Source organism: Hemiscyllium ocellatum, chromosome 9 (genome assembly GCF_020745735.1).
Source record: "Hemiscyllium ocellatum isolate sHemOce1 chromosome 9, sHemOce1.pat.X.cur, whole genome shotgun sequence".
NCBI classification, from domain to species: Eukaryota; Metazoa; Chordata; class Chondrichthyes; order Orectolobiformes; family Hemiscylliidae; genus Hemiscyllium; species Hemiscyllium ocellatum.
In genome coordinates, this window is record NC_083409.1 from 114612101 (window position 1) to 114627308 (window position 15208).

The 15208-nt window shown below is 48.0% G+C and overlaps 2 protein-coding genes across 3 annotated transcripts in view; both read right to left on the minus strand.

Annotated features, from left to right (window-relative positions):
• Window positions 1-4747: 4747 nt before the first annotated feature.
• On the minus strand, window positions 4748-7897 carry LOC132818571 (histidine-rich glycoprotein-like). The gene is made up of 2 exons (XM_060829628.1): window positions 7790-7897; window positions 4748-5800 (listed from the first exon to the last, which is right to left on the minus strand). Exons 1-2 carry the CDS (start codon window positions 7895-7897, stop codon window positions 4748-4750), a joined length of 1161 nt encoding a protein of 386 aa, XP_060685611.1.
• Window positions 7898-10269: 2372 nt separating this feature from the next.
• The window catches only part of rnpc3 (RNA-binding region (RNP1, RRM) containing 3), a 47842-nt gene continuing 42903 nt past the window's right edge, over window positions 10270-15208 (minus strand). For both annotated transcript variants that reach the window (XM_060830675.1, XM_060830674.1), the window contains exons 15-16: window positions 12649-12716; window positions 10270-11654 (exon numbers count right to left, since the gene is read on the minus strand). In XM_060830675.1, the coding sequence (XP_060686658.1) occupies window positions 12651-12716 (66 nt within the window). In that variant the 3' untranslated portion in view covers window positions 10270-11654; window positions 12649-12650. The remainder of the gene's footprint in view (window positions 11655-12648; window positions 12717-15208) is intronic.

Below are 15208 nucleotides of genomic sequence, written 5' to 3' on the forward strand. Positions count from 1 at the left end.
AGAGTTGGCTGAGTGGCCTCAGCAGCTCATTATTTATACCCTTATTTGAACAAACTATTAATTATCAGAGGCAGAATTTTCCAAATAACAGAGAAATCAATACTTGATAAAGACAGAGTGCAGCTGGACTGTAACAAAGACTGTCCCACTCCAGTTTACATTGAATCACAGCCCATTTGCTGAACAGTAATGATTAATCAACAAAGTAGAATTTTAGCTTAATAACTGGCATTTACCTCAATCACACTTTTGTTCATAAAAACAAAAATGACATTGCAGCTCCAGCAGAAAAAAAACCATTCAGCCCAACTGCTGTGTGCCAGTATTTCTGTTCCTCAACCCCGCTCTTCACCTGACCCTGTCAGCCCCACCATCGATCTCCTTCTCATAAAAACATCACACTAGGAGCAGGAGTAGGCCGTCTGGCCCTTCAAGCCCACTCCACCATTCAATAAGATCATGGCCTCAACTCCACACACCCACCCTCTCATCATAACTCTCAACTCCTTCACAGTTCAAAAAAATGATCTATCTTAGCTTTAAAAACATTCAATGAGGAAGCCTCAATATTTCACTGGGCAGGGAATTCCACAAATTCATGACCCTCTGGGTGAAGAAGTTCCACCTCAGCTCAGTCCTAAATCTGACCCCCCTAACTTTGAGGCAATGCTCTTGTTCTAGTTTCACCTGCCACCAAAAACAACTTCCTTGTTCCTATCTTCTCTACTCCCTTCATAATGCTTCATTCTTCTGTAAGATCTGCCCTGTTTCTTCTAAATTGCAATGAGTATAGTTTCAGTTTTTCAATCTCTCCTCATAAGCCAACCCCCTCACTCCAGAATCAATCTCGTGTCCCTCCTCTGCACCCCCTCCAGTGTCAGTCCATCCTTTCTCAAGTAAGGAGACCAAAACTGTACACAGTACTCCAGGTGTGGCCTCAACAGACCCTTGGTTAGATCAGAGTGGTGCTGGAAAAGCACAGCAGGTCAGGCAGCATCCAAGGAGCAGGAAAATCGACGTTTCGGGCAAAAGCCCTTCATCAGGAATAGAGGCAGGGAGCCTCCAGGGTGGAGAGAGAAATGGGGCGAGACTTGGATAAAAATGATCTGTGCTCCCTGCCTCTATTCCTGATGAAGGGCTTTTGCCCGAAACGTTGATTCTCCTGCTCCTCGGATGCTGCCTGACCTGCTGTGCTTTTCCAGCACCACTCTGATCTAAACTCTGGTTTCCAGCATCTGCAGTCCTCACTTTTGCCTCACCAGCTCCTTGTACAGCTGTAACACAACCTCCCTGCTTTTAAACTCAATCCCTTTAGCAATGAAGGACAAAGTTCCATTTGCCTTCCTAATTCCCTGTTGTAGCTGCAGACCGACTCCCTGTGATTCATGCCCAAGGACACCCAGGTCCCTCTGCACAGCAGCATGCTGCAACTCTTTACCATTCAAATAATAATCCTGTTTACTGTTATTCCAACCAAAATGGATGACTGCTCATTTATTAACATTGCATTCCATCTGCCAGACCTTTGCCAACTCTCTCAGTGTATCTATGTTCCTCTGCACAGTTTCACAGTCCTCTTTTCTTACACCTCTTCTTTTTCACTGGTATATACTTTTGCTGAGCACTTTGAAAAATTGCTTTGGAAATCCTCCGCTATTCATAGAACATAGAACATAGAAAAATACAGCGCAGTACAGGCCCTTCGGCCCTCAATGTTGCGCCGACCGAATCCTACCTAACCTACACTAGCCCAATAACTTCCAAATGCCTATCCAATGCCCGCTTAAATGACCATAAAGAAGGAGAGTTCACCACTGCTACTGGCAGGGCATTCCATGAACTCACAACCCGCTGAGTAAAGAATCTACCCCTAACATCTGTCCTATACCTACCACCACTTAATTTAAAGCTGTGTCTCCTAGTAACAGCTGACTCCATTAGCGGAAAAAGGTTCTCAGTGTCTACCCTATCTAAACCCCTAATCATCTTATACACCTCTATCAAATCTCCCCTAAATCTTCTTTTCTCCAATGAGAACAGCCCCAAGTGCCTCAGCCTTTCCTCATACGATCTTCCTACCATGCCAGGCAACATCCTGGTAAACCTCCTCTGCACTCGTTCCAATGCCTCCACATCCTTCCTATAGTATGGCGACCAAAACTGCACACAATACTCCAGATGAGGCCGCACCAGAGTCTTATACAACTGCAACATGACCTCAGGACTCCGGAACTCAATTCCTCTACCAATAAATCCCAGTACACCATATGCCTTCCTCACAGCACTATTTACCTGGGTGGCAACTTTCAGAGATCTGTGTACATGGACACCAAGATCCCTCTGCTCATCCACACTACCAAGTAGCCTACCATTAGCCCAGTAATTCATCTTCTTGTTACTCCTACCAAAGTGAATGACTTCACACTTAGCTACATTGAATTCCATCTGCCACCTTTCTGCCCAGCTCTGCAACTTATCTATATCCCGCTGTAACCTGCCACATCCTTCCTCACTGTCCACAACTCCACCGACCTTTGTGTCATTCGTTAACTCTCTGACCATAAAGTCTTTGCTTCCAGTCTACTTTAGCCAACTCCTCCCTCATTCTGTTATAGTCTCCTTTGTACCCTGGTATTGGATTTTATCTTGGCACTTTCCATTTGTCAGCTACATTTTCCCATGTGTTTTTCTCACTTCTTTGTAAATACATCAATGATATTCCCTGACCACCCGGGTGTAACACCCAACTGTATTTGGGTTAGAGATTCCTGTGGAATTGCTGATTGGATTTATCAATGTCTTGTAACTTCCTTGAGAGCCCAGTCTTATCCACAAGTGCAAAGATATTTTCTTTGTCCGACCGATCAAATCCTTTCTTAAATTTAAGGCTCTCCGTGAAACATCTTTTGCCTGAAAAAAAAATTCATAAATCCTGTCCATCCTTTCCTAATGGCTATAACTGCTCAGAGTTGTTACCAGCTTCACACATTGTATTGCCAGCTTATCCAGAGTCCATCTGTGTGGTCTAATCAAAGTTTGATGCAGGTTTAATATGGTTTCTCTGTTATTTAATTCTATATTTCTCAAAATATAGAATTAAATAATTTCTTTTTAGAACTTATTTCTAAATTCTAATTAATTTGACAGAAATTAATTTACAGGACATGGGTGTCACTGGCTTGGCCCAGTATTTATTGTCTGTCCGTAACTGCCCCCTTTCAGAAGGTGGGGGTGAGCTGCCTTCTTGAACCGCTGCAGTCTATGTGCTGTGGGTAGACCCACAATGCCCACTGGGAAGGAATTCCAGGATTCTGACCCTGTGACATTTAAGGGATGGTGACATATTTCTAAGTCAGAATGGTCAATGGTTTGGAGGGGAATATGCAGGGGGTGGTGTTCCCATGTATCTGCTGCCCTTGTTCTTGGAAGTGGTTGTGGGTTTGGAAGGTGCTGTCTAAGGTCCTTTGGTGAATTTCCAGTGTATCTTGTAGATAGTACACATTGCTGCTGCTGAGCGTTGGTGCTGGAGGGAGTGGATGCTTGTGGATGTGGTGCCAATTAAGCGGGGGCTGCTCTGTCCTGGATGGTGTCGAGCTTCTTGAGTGTTGTTGGAGCTGCCCCCATCCAGGCAAGTGGGGAGTATTCCATCCACTCCGGACTTAACCCCGATTCACATTGGCTCTAGTATTGCCAGGGCTCCATGATGCCATGTTTGGCTAAATGCAGCCTTGATATCAGGGGCTGTCCCTCTCCCCTCCCCTCTGGAATCCAGCTCTTTTGTCTATGTTTGACCCAAGGCTGTAATGAGGTCGAGAGCTGAGTGACCCTGGGGGAACCCAAACTGGGCGTCACTGAGCAGGTTATTGCTGAGCAGGTGCTGCTTGATAGCTCTGTTACTGACCCCGTCCATCACGTTACTGAGGATGGAGAGTAGGCTGATAATTGGAGGGTTGGATTAGTCCTGCTTTTTGTGTACCGGTATATCTGGACAATTTTCCACATTGATGCAACTGTACCAGAACGTTGAGATGAGGGAAGCAGCAAGGTCTGGAGTAGCCTACTGCAGTACAGTTACTGGGATACTCTCAGGGTCCATAGCTGTTGTAGTATTCAGTGTCTCCAACTGACTCTTGACATAATATGAAGTGAATTGAATTGGTGGAATTCTGCCACCTGTAATCCCGAGGACCTGATGACAGTGCAATATGTGGACTCCTCTGCCCAGGAGCCCAGAGCGGGACCACTCCGTTCACTCTGCCCAGGGGCCCAGAGCAGGACCACTCCGTTCACTCTGCCCAGGAGCCCAGAGTGGGACCACTCCGTTCACTCTGCCCAGGAGCCCAGAGCGGGACCACTCCGTTCACTCTGCCCAGGAGCCCAGAGTGGGACCACTCCGTTCACTCTGTCCAGGAGCCCAGAGTGGGACCACTCCGTTCACTCTGTCCAGGAGCCCAGAGTGGGACCACTCCGTTCACTCTGTCCAGGAGCCCAGAGTGGGACCACTCCGTTCACTCTGTCCAGGAGCCCAGAGTGGGACCACTCCGTTCACTCTGCCCAGGAGCCCAGAGCGGGACCACTCCGTTCAGTTATTTTCCTTTGCTCTTTTCTAATGTTCCTGTTTATTATGGTACCTCACCTTTTAAGGATTTCAGCAGAAGGCACCTTCTCCAGGCCCAGGCCCAGGCCCAGGCCCAGGCCCAGGCCCAGGCCCAGGCCCAGGCCCAGTGTCGGAGATGCTTCCAGAGGCTCAGAATGGCAGGCTTGGACTGTCAGCTGGTAAGGTGGTCTCGGTGTGGCTGGCTCTCGGTGTGGTGGTCTCGGTGTGGCTGGCTCTCGGTGTGGTGGTCTCGGTGTGGTGGTCTCGGTGTGGCTGGCTCTCGGTGTGGTGGTCTCGGTGTGGCTGGCTCTCGGTGTGGTGGTCTCGGTGTGGTGGTCTCGGTGTGGTGGTCTCGGTGTGGTGGTCTCGGTGTGGCTGGCTCTCGGTGTGGTGGTCTCGGTGTGGTGGTCTCGGTGTGGTGGTCTCGGTGTGGTGGTCTCGGTGTGGCTGGCTCTCGGTGTGGCTGGCTCTCGGTGTGGTGGTCTCGGTGTGGTGGTCTCGGTGTGGCTGGCTCTCGGTGTGGCTGGCTCTCGGTGTGGCTGGCTCTCGGTGTGGTGGTCTCGGTGTGGCTGGCTCTCGGTGTGGCTGGCTCTCGGTGTGGTGGTCTCGGTGTGGCTGGCTCTCGGTGTGGTGGTCTCGGTGTGGCTGGCTCTCGGTGTGGTGGTCTCGGTGTGGCTGGCTCTCGGTGTGGCTGGCTCTCGGTGTGGCTGGCTCTCGGTGTGGTGGTCTCGGTGTGGCTGGCTCTCGGTGTGGTGGTCTCGGTGTGGCTGGCTCTCGGTGTGGCTGGCTCTCGGTGTGGCTGGCTCTCGGTGTGGTGGTCTCGGTGTGGTGGTCTCGGTGTGGCTGGCTCTCGGTGTGGCTGGCTCTCGGTGTGGCTGGCTCTCGGTGTGGCTGGCTCTCGGTGTGGTGGTCTCGGTGTGGTGGTCTCGGTGTGGCTGGCTCTCGGTGTGGCTGGCTCTCGGTGTGGTGGTCTCGGTGTGGCTGGCTCTCGGTGTGGCTGGCTCTCGGTGTGGTGGTCTCGGTGTGGCTGGCTCTCGGTGTGGTGGTCTCGGTGTGGCTGGCTCTCGGTGTGGTGGTCTCGGTGTGGCTGGCTCTCGGTGTGGCTGGCTCTCGGTGTGGCTGGCTCTCGGTGTGGTGGTCTCGGTGTGGCTGGCTCTCGGTGTGGCTGGCTCTCGGTGTGGTGGCCTCCTGATGTGGTGGTCTCTTGGAGAGCAATTCCTGTCTAGAACTCTTGTCTTGTCATGGCGATCTTCTTCAGCAGGTTGTAATTATCCCAGCAGCTTTTGTGTGAAGGTCTAGTCCCTGCACAAAACTCTTGTCCTTGCTTCAGAGGCGACTTAGGGATATTCCAGTGGCCCAGCACGGTGGTCTCAGCCAGGCCCAGCCCAGCCCAGGCCCAGCCCAGCACGGTGGTCTCAGCCAGGCCCAGCCCAGCCCAGGCCCAGCCCAGCACGGTGGTCTCAGCCAGGCCCAGCCCAGCCCAGCCCAGCACGGTGGTCTCAGCCAGGCCCAGCCCAGCACGGTGGTCTCAGCCAGGCCCAGCCCAGCCCAGCCCAGCCCGGTGGTCTCAGCCTGGTTTCCAGTGAACCCCAAACCCAGGAGTCATTAATTAAACCGTGATGAACTTTTACTGTTTCTTCGTATTTACGACCTCAGTCATTAATTTAGGGTCAATGGTCTGGTGGCTTATAAACCTTTTCACAGTATATTTTTGTAAAAATACACGAGAATAAATTGTTATGTTATTGTGGAGGAGGCTGAGGTGGATCCCCCACTCAGCACTGCTGGTTGAAGGTTGCTGTAGGTGTTCCAGACTTATCTTTTGCCCTGATGGTGCTGGGGTCTTCCACCATCAAGGATGAGGATAATGTGGAGCCTCCTCCTCCCGTCAGTCGCTTGATGATTATCCACCAGCATTTACTACTGGATGCTGTAGGATTGAAGATCTCAGATCTGATCCATTGATGAAATTGCTCAGCTCTATCCCTTTCTGTTTATGCTGTTTGGAAGTAGTCCTGTGTGGTAGCTTCACCAGGTTGGCACCTCATCTTCAGGTCTGCCTGGTACTGCTCCTGGCACGTCCACCTGCACTCTCCATTGAACCCGGGCTGACCCCCTGGCTGATGGTAATGGGTGAGTGGGGGATATGCCGGGCCATGAGGTTACAGATTGTGCTGGAGTACAGTTCGGCTGCTGTTGATGGCCCACAGCGCCTCATGGATACCCAGCCTTGAGTTGCTCGATCTGTTTGAAGTCCGTCCCATTTAGCACGGGGATAGTGCCACACAACACAAAGGAGGGTATTGTCAATGTGCAAAGTTAAAAATCACACAACACCAGGTTATAGTCCAACAGGTTTAATTGGAAGCACACTAGCTTTCGGAGCGACGCTCCTTCATCAGGTGATAGCGAAGGGCTCGATCGTAACACAGAATTTATAGCAAAAATTGACAGTGTGATGTAACTGAAATTATACATTGAAAAATTGATTGTCTGTTAAGCCTTTCATCTGTTAGAATACAGTGATAGTTTCACTTCTTTCATGTGTAAATCACAAAACCATTTGTTTTAAAGTTGCATTCTCGGGTTAGCTGTTAACAATGGTGATAGCTGGACAATATGTTGAAGGTGTTAGCCCCCTGTGTTCTCTGTCTATGACCTGATGTTTAGATTGATTCTAATCTAAAAAGTGAGATAACAGAGTTTTACATAAATTCCTGCAGTTTTTGAGCTCAGAGTTCTACATGAATGTATGCAGTGTTTGAGCAAAGTGCAATGTAACTCTGCAAGTACAAATTCACCCCACACAATATATGTGTGTATGTGGGTCTTTGTGTGCCTGGGGTGGGGGTTGTGAGTGTGAGAAAGTGTGTGTGTGTGTGTGTGCGCGGGTGCGTGTGTGTGTGTGCGTGTGTGTGTGTGTAGTGCAATGGTGATCACCTGTGATGTGACATGAACCCAAGGTCCCGGTTGAGGTCCTCCCTATGGGTACCGAACTTAGCTATCAGCCTCTGCTCGGCCACTTTCCTCTGCTGCCTGTCCCGAAGTCCGCCTTGGAGGATGGTCACCCGAAGGTCCGAGGCTGAATCTCCTGGACCACTGAAGTGTTCCTCAACTGGGAGGGAACCCTCGTGTCTGTTGATTGTCTTTGTCAATGTGAACAGAGTTGTCAGGTATGTTTTTCCCTCCTACTGATTTCATCACCACCTGCTGCAGACCCAGTCTAGCAGTGATGTCCGTTAGGACCCGACTAGCTCGATCAGTAATGGTGCCGCTGAGCCACTCTTGGTGGTGGGACATTGCAATCCCCGCCCCTGCCCCCAGAGGGCATCCTGCATCCTTGACACGCTCAGTGCTTCCTCTGAGTGTTGCTCAACATGGAGGAACTGAGTCAGCAGCTGGAGGAGGACAAGGTAATCCAGCAGGAGGTTTCCTTGCCCATGTCTGACCTGAAGTTATGAGACCTGAAGGAGTCTGGAGTCAGTGTTGAGGACTCCCAGGGCAACTTCCTGCTGCCTGTACCCCACTGTGCTGCTGCCACCTCTGCCAGTGGGACAGGGCATATCCAGGGTGGTCTGGGGTAGTAGTAGGCACTGAAAGGTGACAAAATGGGGAAACCGGCACAGTGGTTAGGGGCGGCACGGTGGCACAGTGGTTAGGGGCGGCACGGTGGCACAGTGGTTAGGGGCGGCACGGTGGCACAGTGGTTAGGGGCGGCACGGTGGCACAGTGGTTAGCACTGCTGCCTCACAGCGCCAGGGAGCCGGGTTCAATTCCCGACTCAGGCGACTGACTGTGTGGAGTTTGCACGTTCTCCCTGTGTCTGCGTGGGTTTCCTCCGGGTGCTCCGGTTTCCTCCCACAGTCCAAAGATGTGCGGGTCAGGTGAATTGGCCATGCTAAATTGCCCGTAGTGTTAGGTAAGGGGTAAATGTAGGGGTATGGGTGGGTTTCGCTTCGGCGGGTCGGTGTGGAGTTGTTGGGCCGAAGGGCCTGTTTCCACACTGTAAGTCTAATCTAAGTCTAAAAAAAGATGGGGAGAGACTTACTAGGTTTGGAGCTGGACGAGTTGTAAACTTGTTGTGAATTACTCCAGGTGTTGGCTGTAAATTGGCTTCAAACATTTTTATTTCTTATTTGAATGCATTATCAAGGAAAGCACACATCTGTGGTGTACGTATTAGTAAGGTGACATAACTCTCATTCCCACCAACACACAAGGACATCCGAATTAGAACATTCCCTTCCAAACGTTAACCAGGATGATTCCAGGGCTGAAAGGCTTAAATTTAAACTCACTTTGCTGATAGTTTCCTCATGTACCGGTTGGGATGTGCAATCACTCAGAGTCGGGACATTACCACCACACCAGGAGAACCCTCAGGCAAGGCTGGCATTCACTCCAGTACAGATTGTCAGCTGCGAGGTTTGATAGTAATTCTTTCATCAAATGATGGTGGTGGGGGAGAGGGGGGGTCACGCGGCTGGGAGCACAAGGGATGCACGCAGGGGTCACAGTCAAGGCGCATCTTGGTCCCTCCCTAACTGCCCTTAAACTGAATGGCTTGCTCAGCCTGTTCAGGGGGCAGTTTAGAGCCAGCCAAGTGGGAGTCACATGTCGGCCAGAGCAGGTAAGTACAGAATATTTCCTTTTTTCTAGGACATTAGTGAATTGGATGGGTTTTTAACAACTGGCATCATTACCGAGACCAGCTTTAAGTAGCCGCTGTGTGGGATTTGTACACGTGGGGGTTTCAGATCGCTAACACAGCCACGTCACCATTTCACCACTACCTTCCCATACAATCAGAGCAGGCCAGTCAAAGGTGACACGAGGAGACACATTTAGGGCGGTGTCGATGGATTCTTCATAATCTGGAGGGTGGGGGAATGCTGGTGAAAGGTTATCAGGGGCAGATGGAAATGTGCATTAATTAGATCATGACTTTTTTGAATGGAGGACAAGCTTGAGGGGCTGAATGGCCTTTTCCCATTTGTATGTTTCGGGGAATTAGCAAAGGAACCAGGTTAAGTTTTTTCTTACTAGGTTTAGAGGTTGGTACAGTGGAATAGGAGACAGGTGGGAAAATGAGCATTGTGAGGTTAGTGATAAAAGCACCAGATCCTCATGTTATGCGAGGTTAGGAGATGAGCAGTTATGTATGGGCTGAGGTGGTGAAATCAGAGCCACAAGGGCAAATTAAGTAGAATGTTGAAAGCATCAAGGACAGGCTGCTGGGCTCTGGGAATAAACAGAGAGTAGGACAGAAACCTTGCTAAAAGTGTCACCCTGGGAATGAGGAAGAAAGTGGTAAAGGAGTGGAAGAGAGGTGAGGGGTGTCTGAATCAGAGTAAGAGAGCATCGGCTGAGGTTAGACAAGGAATCTGGAAGCAATGATCTGGGTGGGAAGTAAATTCTGGAATCCAATTCACTGACAAAAAAAAAACAAATTGCAGGAAGAACAGGTCTTTTTCAGTTTTGAAGATCACTGGACCCAAAACGTTAACTCAGCGTTCTCTCAACGGATGCTGCCAGACCTGCTGAGTCTCTCCAGTAATTTCGGTTTTTGTTTCAAATTTCCATCATCTGCAATTCTTTGGGTTTTTTTCCCCACTATCAAAAAAATCGACAGCATGGACCTAAATCAAAAACACTGAACAACAAAAGCACTGTTTTGTTACACCAGCTTTTATTTTTGTTGAACACATTCATTCAAGCAGCAAGAATTCAACAACTAACTGCAGATATTGACACTTTCCCAGAGTACAGAACATCCACAGCCTCCCGTGCTGGGGCTACCATCTCAGACTCACAATGTTTCCCAGTGAGCCACAAACACTTCATCAGGACTCAGACTGCAACACTCCCCATCCTGAAACAACGCTGTTTACCCTCATCCTGGCTCCTCCTCAACTCACGGGCCGGAACATTTCTGAACCAGCTGATCGCAGGATACCAGGAGAAGAAGTTAAATATTCAGAGAAATTCTCAGGATAAGACAGTTCTCCATCTCGCCCTGTACAAGTAGGAACAAGGACAGTGCCTGGACTATGAACAAAGGCTGACCATGCTGGAGGGCTGCTTCCAACACTGAGAAAATGGGGATCTGATTGGTCACTTCAGGATTCTGGAAGCTTCTCAGTTGATGCAGAGTCAATAATTCTGTTAATGGGAGACACTAGAAGCCGGGGCCATTACACGTTTTAATAAATCCAAGTCAGGAGAAACCTTTTTACTCAGTGGGGAGACAGGAAATCGCTGCCAGGGTAAGTGGTAGATGGAAACAACGTCAATACATTTAACAGAACACTGGACCAATGTGGAGAAACAGCAGAGAAGGATCTGCTGATGATTTGAATGAGATAAAGAGGACATGTTAGGAGTTGCTGTGGTGTGGAAACTTCCAATGAGGCTAGGCACAGTATGGCAGGTAGAGTTTACAGCCCACAGTTACAGCATGATGAGATTTCAATACTGCTATGGGGTGCTGGAGCAGGGGGATGTCTATCCTTCACTCTGGATCAACAGGACAGAGGAAGGAGAAAGCCACGAATCGGTCTCTGGTTTGGCTTAAAGAATAGACAGTTAGAGGTTTTCTTCCTGCACACATCAGGACAAATTGTAAGAAATTACAGGTGTGCCACACTATTGATCAGTATTTGCCAAATAATGCAGAGTATTCAGGATAGACTGATGACCGAGTCTGGATGGTTGGCTGGGCTCAATGTGGTGTATTGTGGGCACTAGAAGCTCCATATATCAACAGTCAAAGCCATTTGTAGACAGCAAGAACACACCCTGCACCTGTTTCACCTCAACAGAATAGGTGACAGCCATTCACTGGCTCATTTCTCAGGAAGATGTTTTGACTAATCAGATTCAACTTGTCTGGTTTAAAATTTAAACAAAACCTAGCAGTTAACTGTCAACCATTAATTGGTACATTCTCAAGGCAATGCTGCTACCATGTAGAGTTCATTTGCTGACCAATCAGCACTCTCCTTTCCCACAGAATAAATGCTGTTTTCCCTTTATGTTGGCATTCTTGTGAAGTGTCCTGATGAGTGAAAGACAAAAAAAAGCTTCAACAAAATGTGTCTTTTTTCCCAGCAACTTTCAAATCCTGTACAATCTAACAACTAATTCTATTAACAATTTTTCCACCTCAAGGTGTGAGATCCCCCGACACAGCCCCCTTGGCTCAAGGATTGGAGAGAAACTAGCCCTTACAGCCCCTGTCCCACACACTAATTAGCGGGGAATTAATCTAATTTAATAACCCTCTGAGGTGGTGATATTGTAGGTGGGTGGATGGGTGGGGACGGGTGGGGGGAGAGTGCCTGACATATGAGGCACAGGTATCAGGACTGGGGAGCCCAGGCTCGATTGCTGCATATTCCGATTGGAGCAATGGCAACTTAGCTCCTTCAACCGTGAAAAAAACTTCCACAGGCAACTGGATTTGCCACTGGGTTACTGATCTGACAGCAACCGGAAACCGTTTCTCATTCCTGCTCACGTTACCACAGGGGAAACGGGCTGTGGTGCAGATCGGTTCAAACCTCAACATCACTGCAGCATTCGGGATTTCTAACACACACTGTGCTCCAAAGCAGGAAGAATAAATGAGGACTGAGTCCACGTGTGCTTGTGATATCTTGACGTTGTGGACTATTTACAGCAGAAGAGTTTCTAAAAGGTGATCATGACTGATCTGAAGATTAAAAAAAAGTTACTGCACAAAAGAAATAGCAGGCTGCGTTACTGAGAGGCCGCATTTCCCCAGGAATTCTCAATACGTGAATGACAGGAGCATCAAAGCTGTCTTGAGTCATTGCGTTTTATATATGAAAGGATACATTATAAAGGGTACACTGAACTATCACTGCCCCAAACTGATGACTGGGCTTTTACTGAGAACAGTGTCAACTGTAACCAAGAGAAAAACGTAAACCATCAACCAGCCTTAAACGCTAGCTCCATGGGACCTGCCAGCAACATTACTGAGCATTACTGAGCAGAGCCAAAGATTCACCACACAACCCTCTGACCTTCACTTCCCTTGGCCTCTCTTGCCGTCTGCTGGATCTTGTTTCGGCCGTGCAGAGCGGGCATATTGCTGTGAAGGCGTTAAGGTGCAATGGCCAGTACAGTTCATCTAACATCAATGACAACGAGTTTACCAAACAGAAATTGGAACAGACTCTCTGGCTTAGCGAGCACTGCGCCACTGGACATGATCCTGGCTGATGCTGGGCTTCAACTCCACTTTCCTGGCAACTCAATTCCCAGAGATCAAGGATCAGCGTATCCCAGTCTGGAGTATATTCAACGATCAGGCAAGCCTCTGGAGGCAGAGAATTCAAAAATTCGCACTTCCTCCCCGAACAGGAATATTTCTCATCTCAACACTGAATGATCAACCCTTTATCCTATCATCTCATATTCCAAATTCCCCAGTGTTTACTTGTTAAACTCCTTCAGAGTCCTGTTTTAACTCATTTTTCTAAACTCCAGACAATAGGGATTCACTCAGTCTCTCACCACAGGATAACCGCCTCAACCCTGAAACAAACTTCCGGTTTATCAACCGTCCTTCCATAAATATAAAGACTAAAACCTGCAGACATTAAACAGGTTGTCTCGCTAAAGATCTGTACAACTGTAGCAAGACTTTATTTCTGTACTTCAATAGCCTGGTAATGTTTGTACAGGATGTTGGTGAGGCCACTTTTGGAATACTGGGTACAATTCTGGTCATCATGAGGGGCATAGACAAGGTGAACAGCAAAGGTCTGTTCTCCAGAGTACGGGAGTCTGAAACTAAAAGGCATAAATTTAAGGTGAGAGGAAAAGATTTAAAAGGGACCTGAGAGGATAACTTTTTCACACAGAGAGTGATTCGCATGTGCAATAAACTGTCAGAGGAAGTGGTAGATGCAGATACAGTTATAACATTTAAAAGACATATGGACATGAATAGGAAAGTGTTTCGGGGGATACGGGCCATACACAGGTTAGTGGGACTGGTTTCGTTTGGGAAACTTTGGCCGGCATAGATAAGTGGGGCCGAAGGGTCTGTTTCTGTGCTGAATGACTCTGTAATGAAGTCCAAAGTGCCATTTGCTGGTCTAATTGTCTGTTTGATCTGCAGGCCAATGTTATGTTCCTTATATGAGCACTATATGGCTCTCTGCACATTAACTCCAGTGAGTTGCACACGTTTAAAAGTATTCTGCTCTTCTGTCCTTACTCCCTTTAAAGGGTCGGTATTATACAGAAGTCTAAGTCAGGCAGAACCTGACACAAATGTTAAAGCACAAAGATACAGGAATGAAGAGAGCACAGATGTCTCAGAGCAGATGGAAAACAGGAAGGCTAGAGGGTTCTGCAGTGATCCGAAAACAGTGACAGAAAGTTTTATGAAATATGTTGAAAAACTTCATAATAAGAAGCAAATTTAGATAATAAAGATATTTGCTATTCACACTGTTCCGCTCAAAGTTCAGACCGGACAGGAGTCAAGAACTAGTTAATCTTTAGAAAGATTATTTCTGACCACAAGCTAAGTATCCCGAAAGATTTTGTTCCCAGCCTATGTCAGGTAGACATTACAAAATATTAGAGCTGAAAAATGTATTGCTGGAAAAGCACAGCAGGTCAGGCAGCATCCAAGGAGCAGGAGAATCGATGTTTCGGGCATAAGCCCTGCTCTTTGGATGCTGCCTGACCTGCTGCGCTTTTCCAGCAACACGTTTTTCAGCTCTAATCTCCAGCATCTGCAGACCTCACTTTCTCCTAGTTGATTGCAAAATGTTACCCAACAAATTAGCTATTAAACTTTCATTGACTGAACAAACCAAAACCCGAGAGCAAAGATGCAATTCTGCAGATGAAATAATCGAGTGTGTGGCGCTGGAAAAGCAAAACAGGTTCAGGCAGCATCTGAGAAACAGGAGGAATGCTCTGATGAAGGGCTCCGGCCCAAAACGTCAATTCTCCTGCTCCTCGGATGCTGCCTGACATGCTGCGCTTTTCCAGCACCACACTCTCGACTCTGATCTCCAGCATCTGCAGGCCTCACTGTCTCTAGTTATCATTTAACAGGGTTATAAAATTGTGCAGAAATAGGACTAACACTAACATAAGGTTAATATTGGATCAAACAGGGAATCCAAGTTAAACAGAACATGTGTAAAAAGAGACAGTGGATGCAGAACTGCAGAGCTACAGCCTGTCTGTAAACAGGATCCCCAAGGCTCCCGTCACTTGGGATTTTAATACCCTGACTCATTCCTACATTGTTCCAATAAAGTTCAACACTAACAAGTTCAACACTAACAAGTTCAACACTAACAAGTTCAACACTAACAAGGGGAAAATGCACTTCAGTCTTTCTGAGCCAACAATTTCAGATCGCAGTCTCTGTCCTCACTTATTCAGCCAGCAGTTGCTGCCAATGACACCTCCTCTACCTTACTTCTTTCATTCATTCCCAACCCGTCGTGCCTTATAACATCCTTTGTATAAATTCATTTCTTTTGCCCTCTACCCCACCATTTTCTCTTCATACACACAACCCTTTTCCTGAGTTTGCTAAAACCTGTTCTG

Bases quoted from the DNA above. Each gene is read 5' to 3' on its own strand.
- LOC132818571 (XM_060829628.1), bottom strand. From the start codon at position 7,897: ATGTCCCACCACCAAGAGTGGCTCAGCGGCACCATTACTGATCGAGCT. The intron at 5,801-7,789 runs GTAGGAGGGAAA...TTGCTCTCCAAG, and splicing joins AGCAGGTGGTGATGAAATCA to AGACCACCACATCAGGAGGC.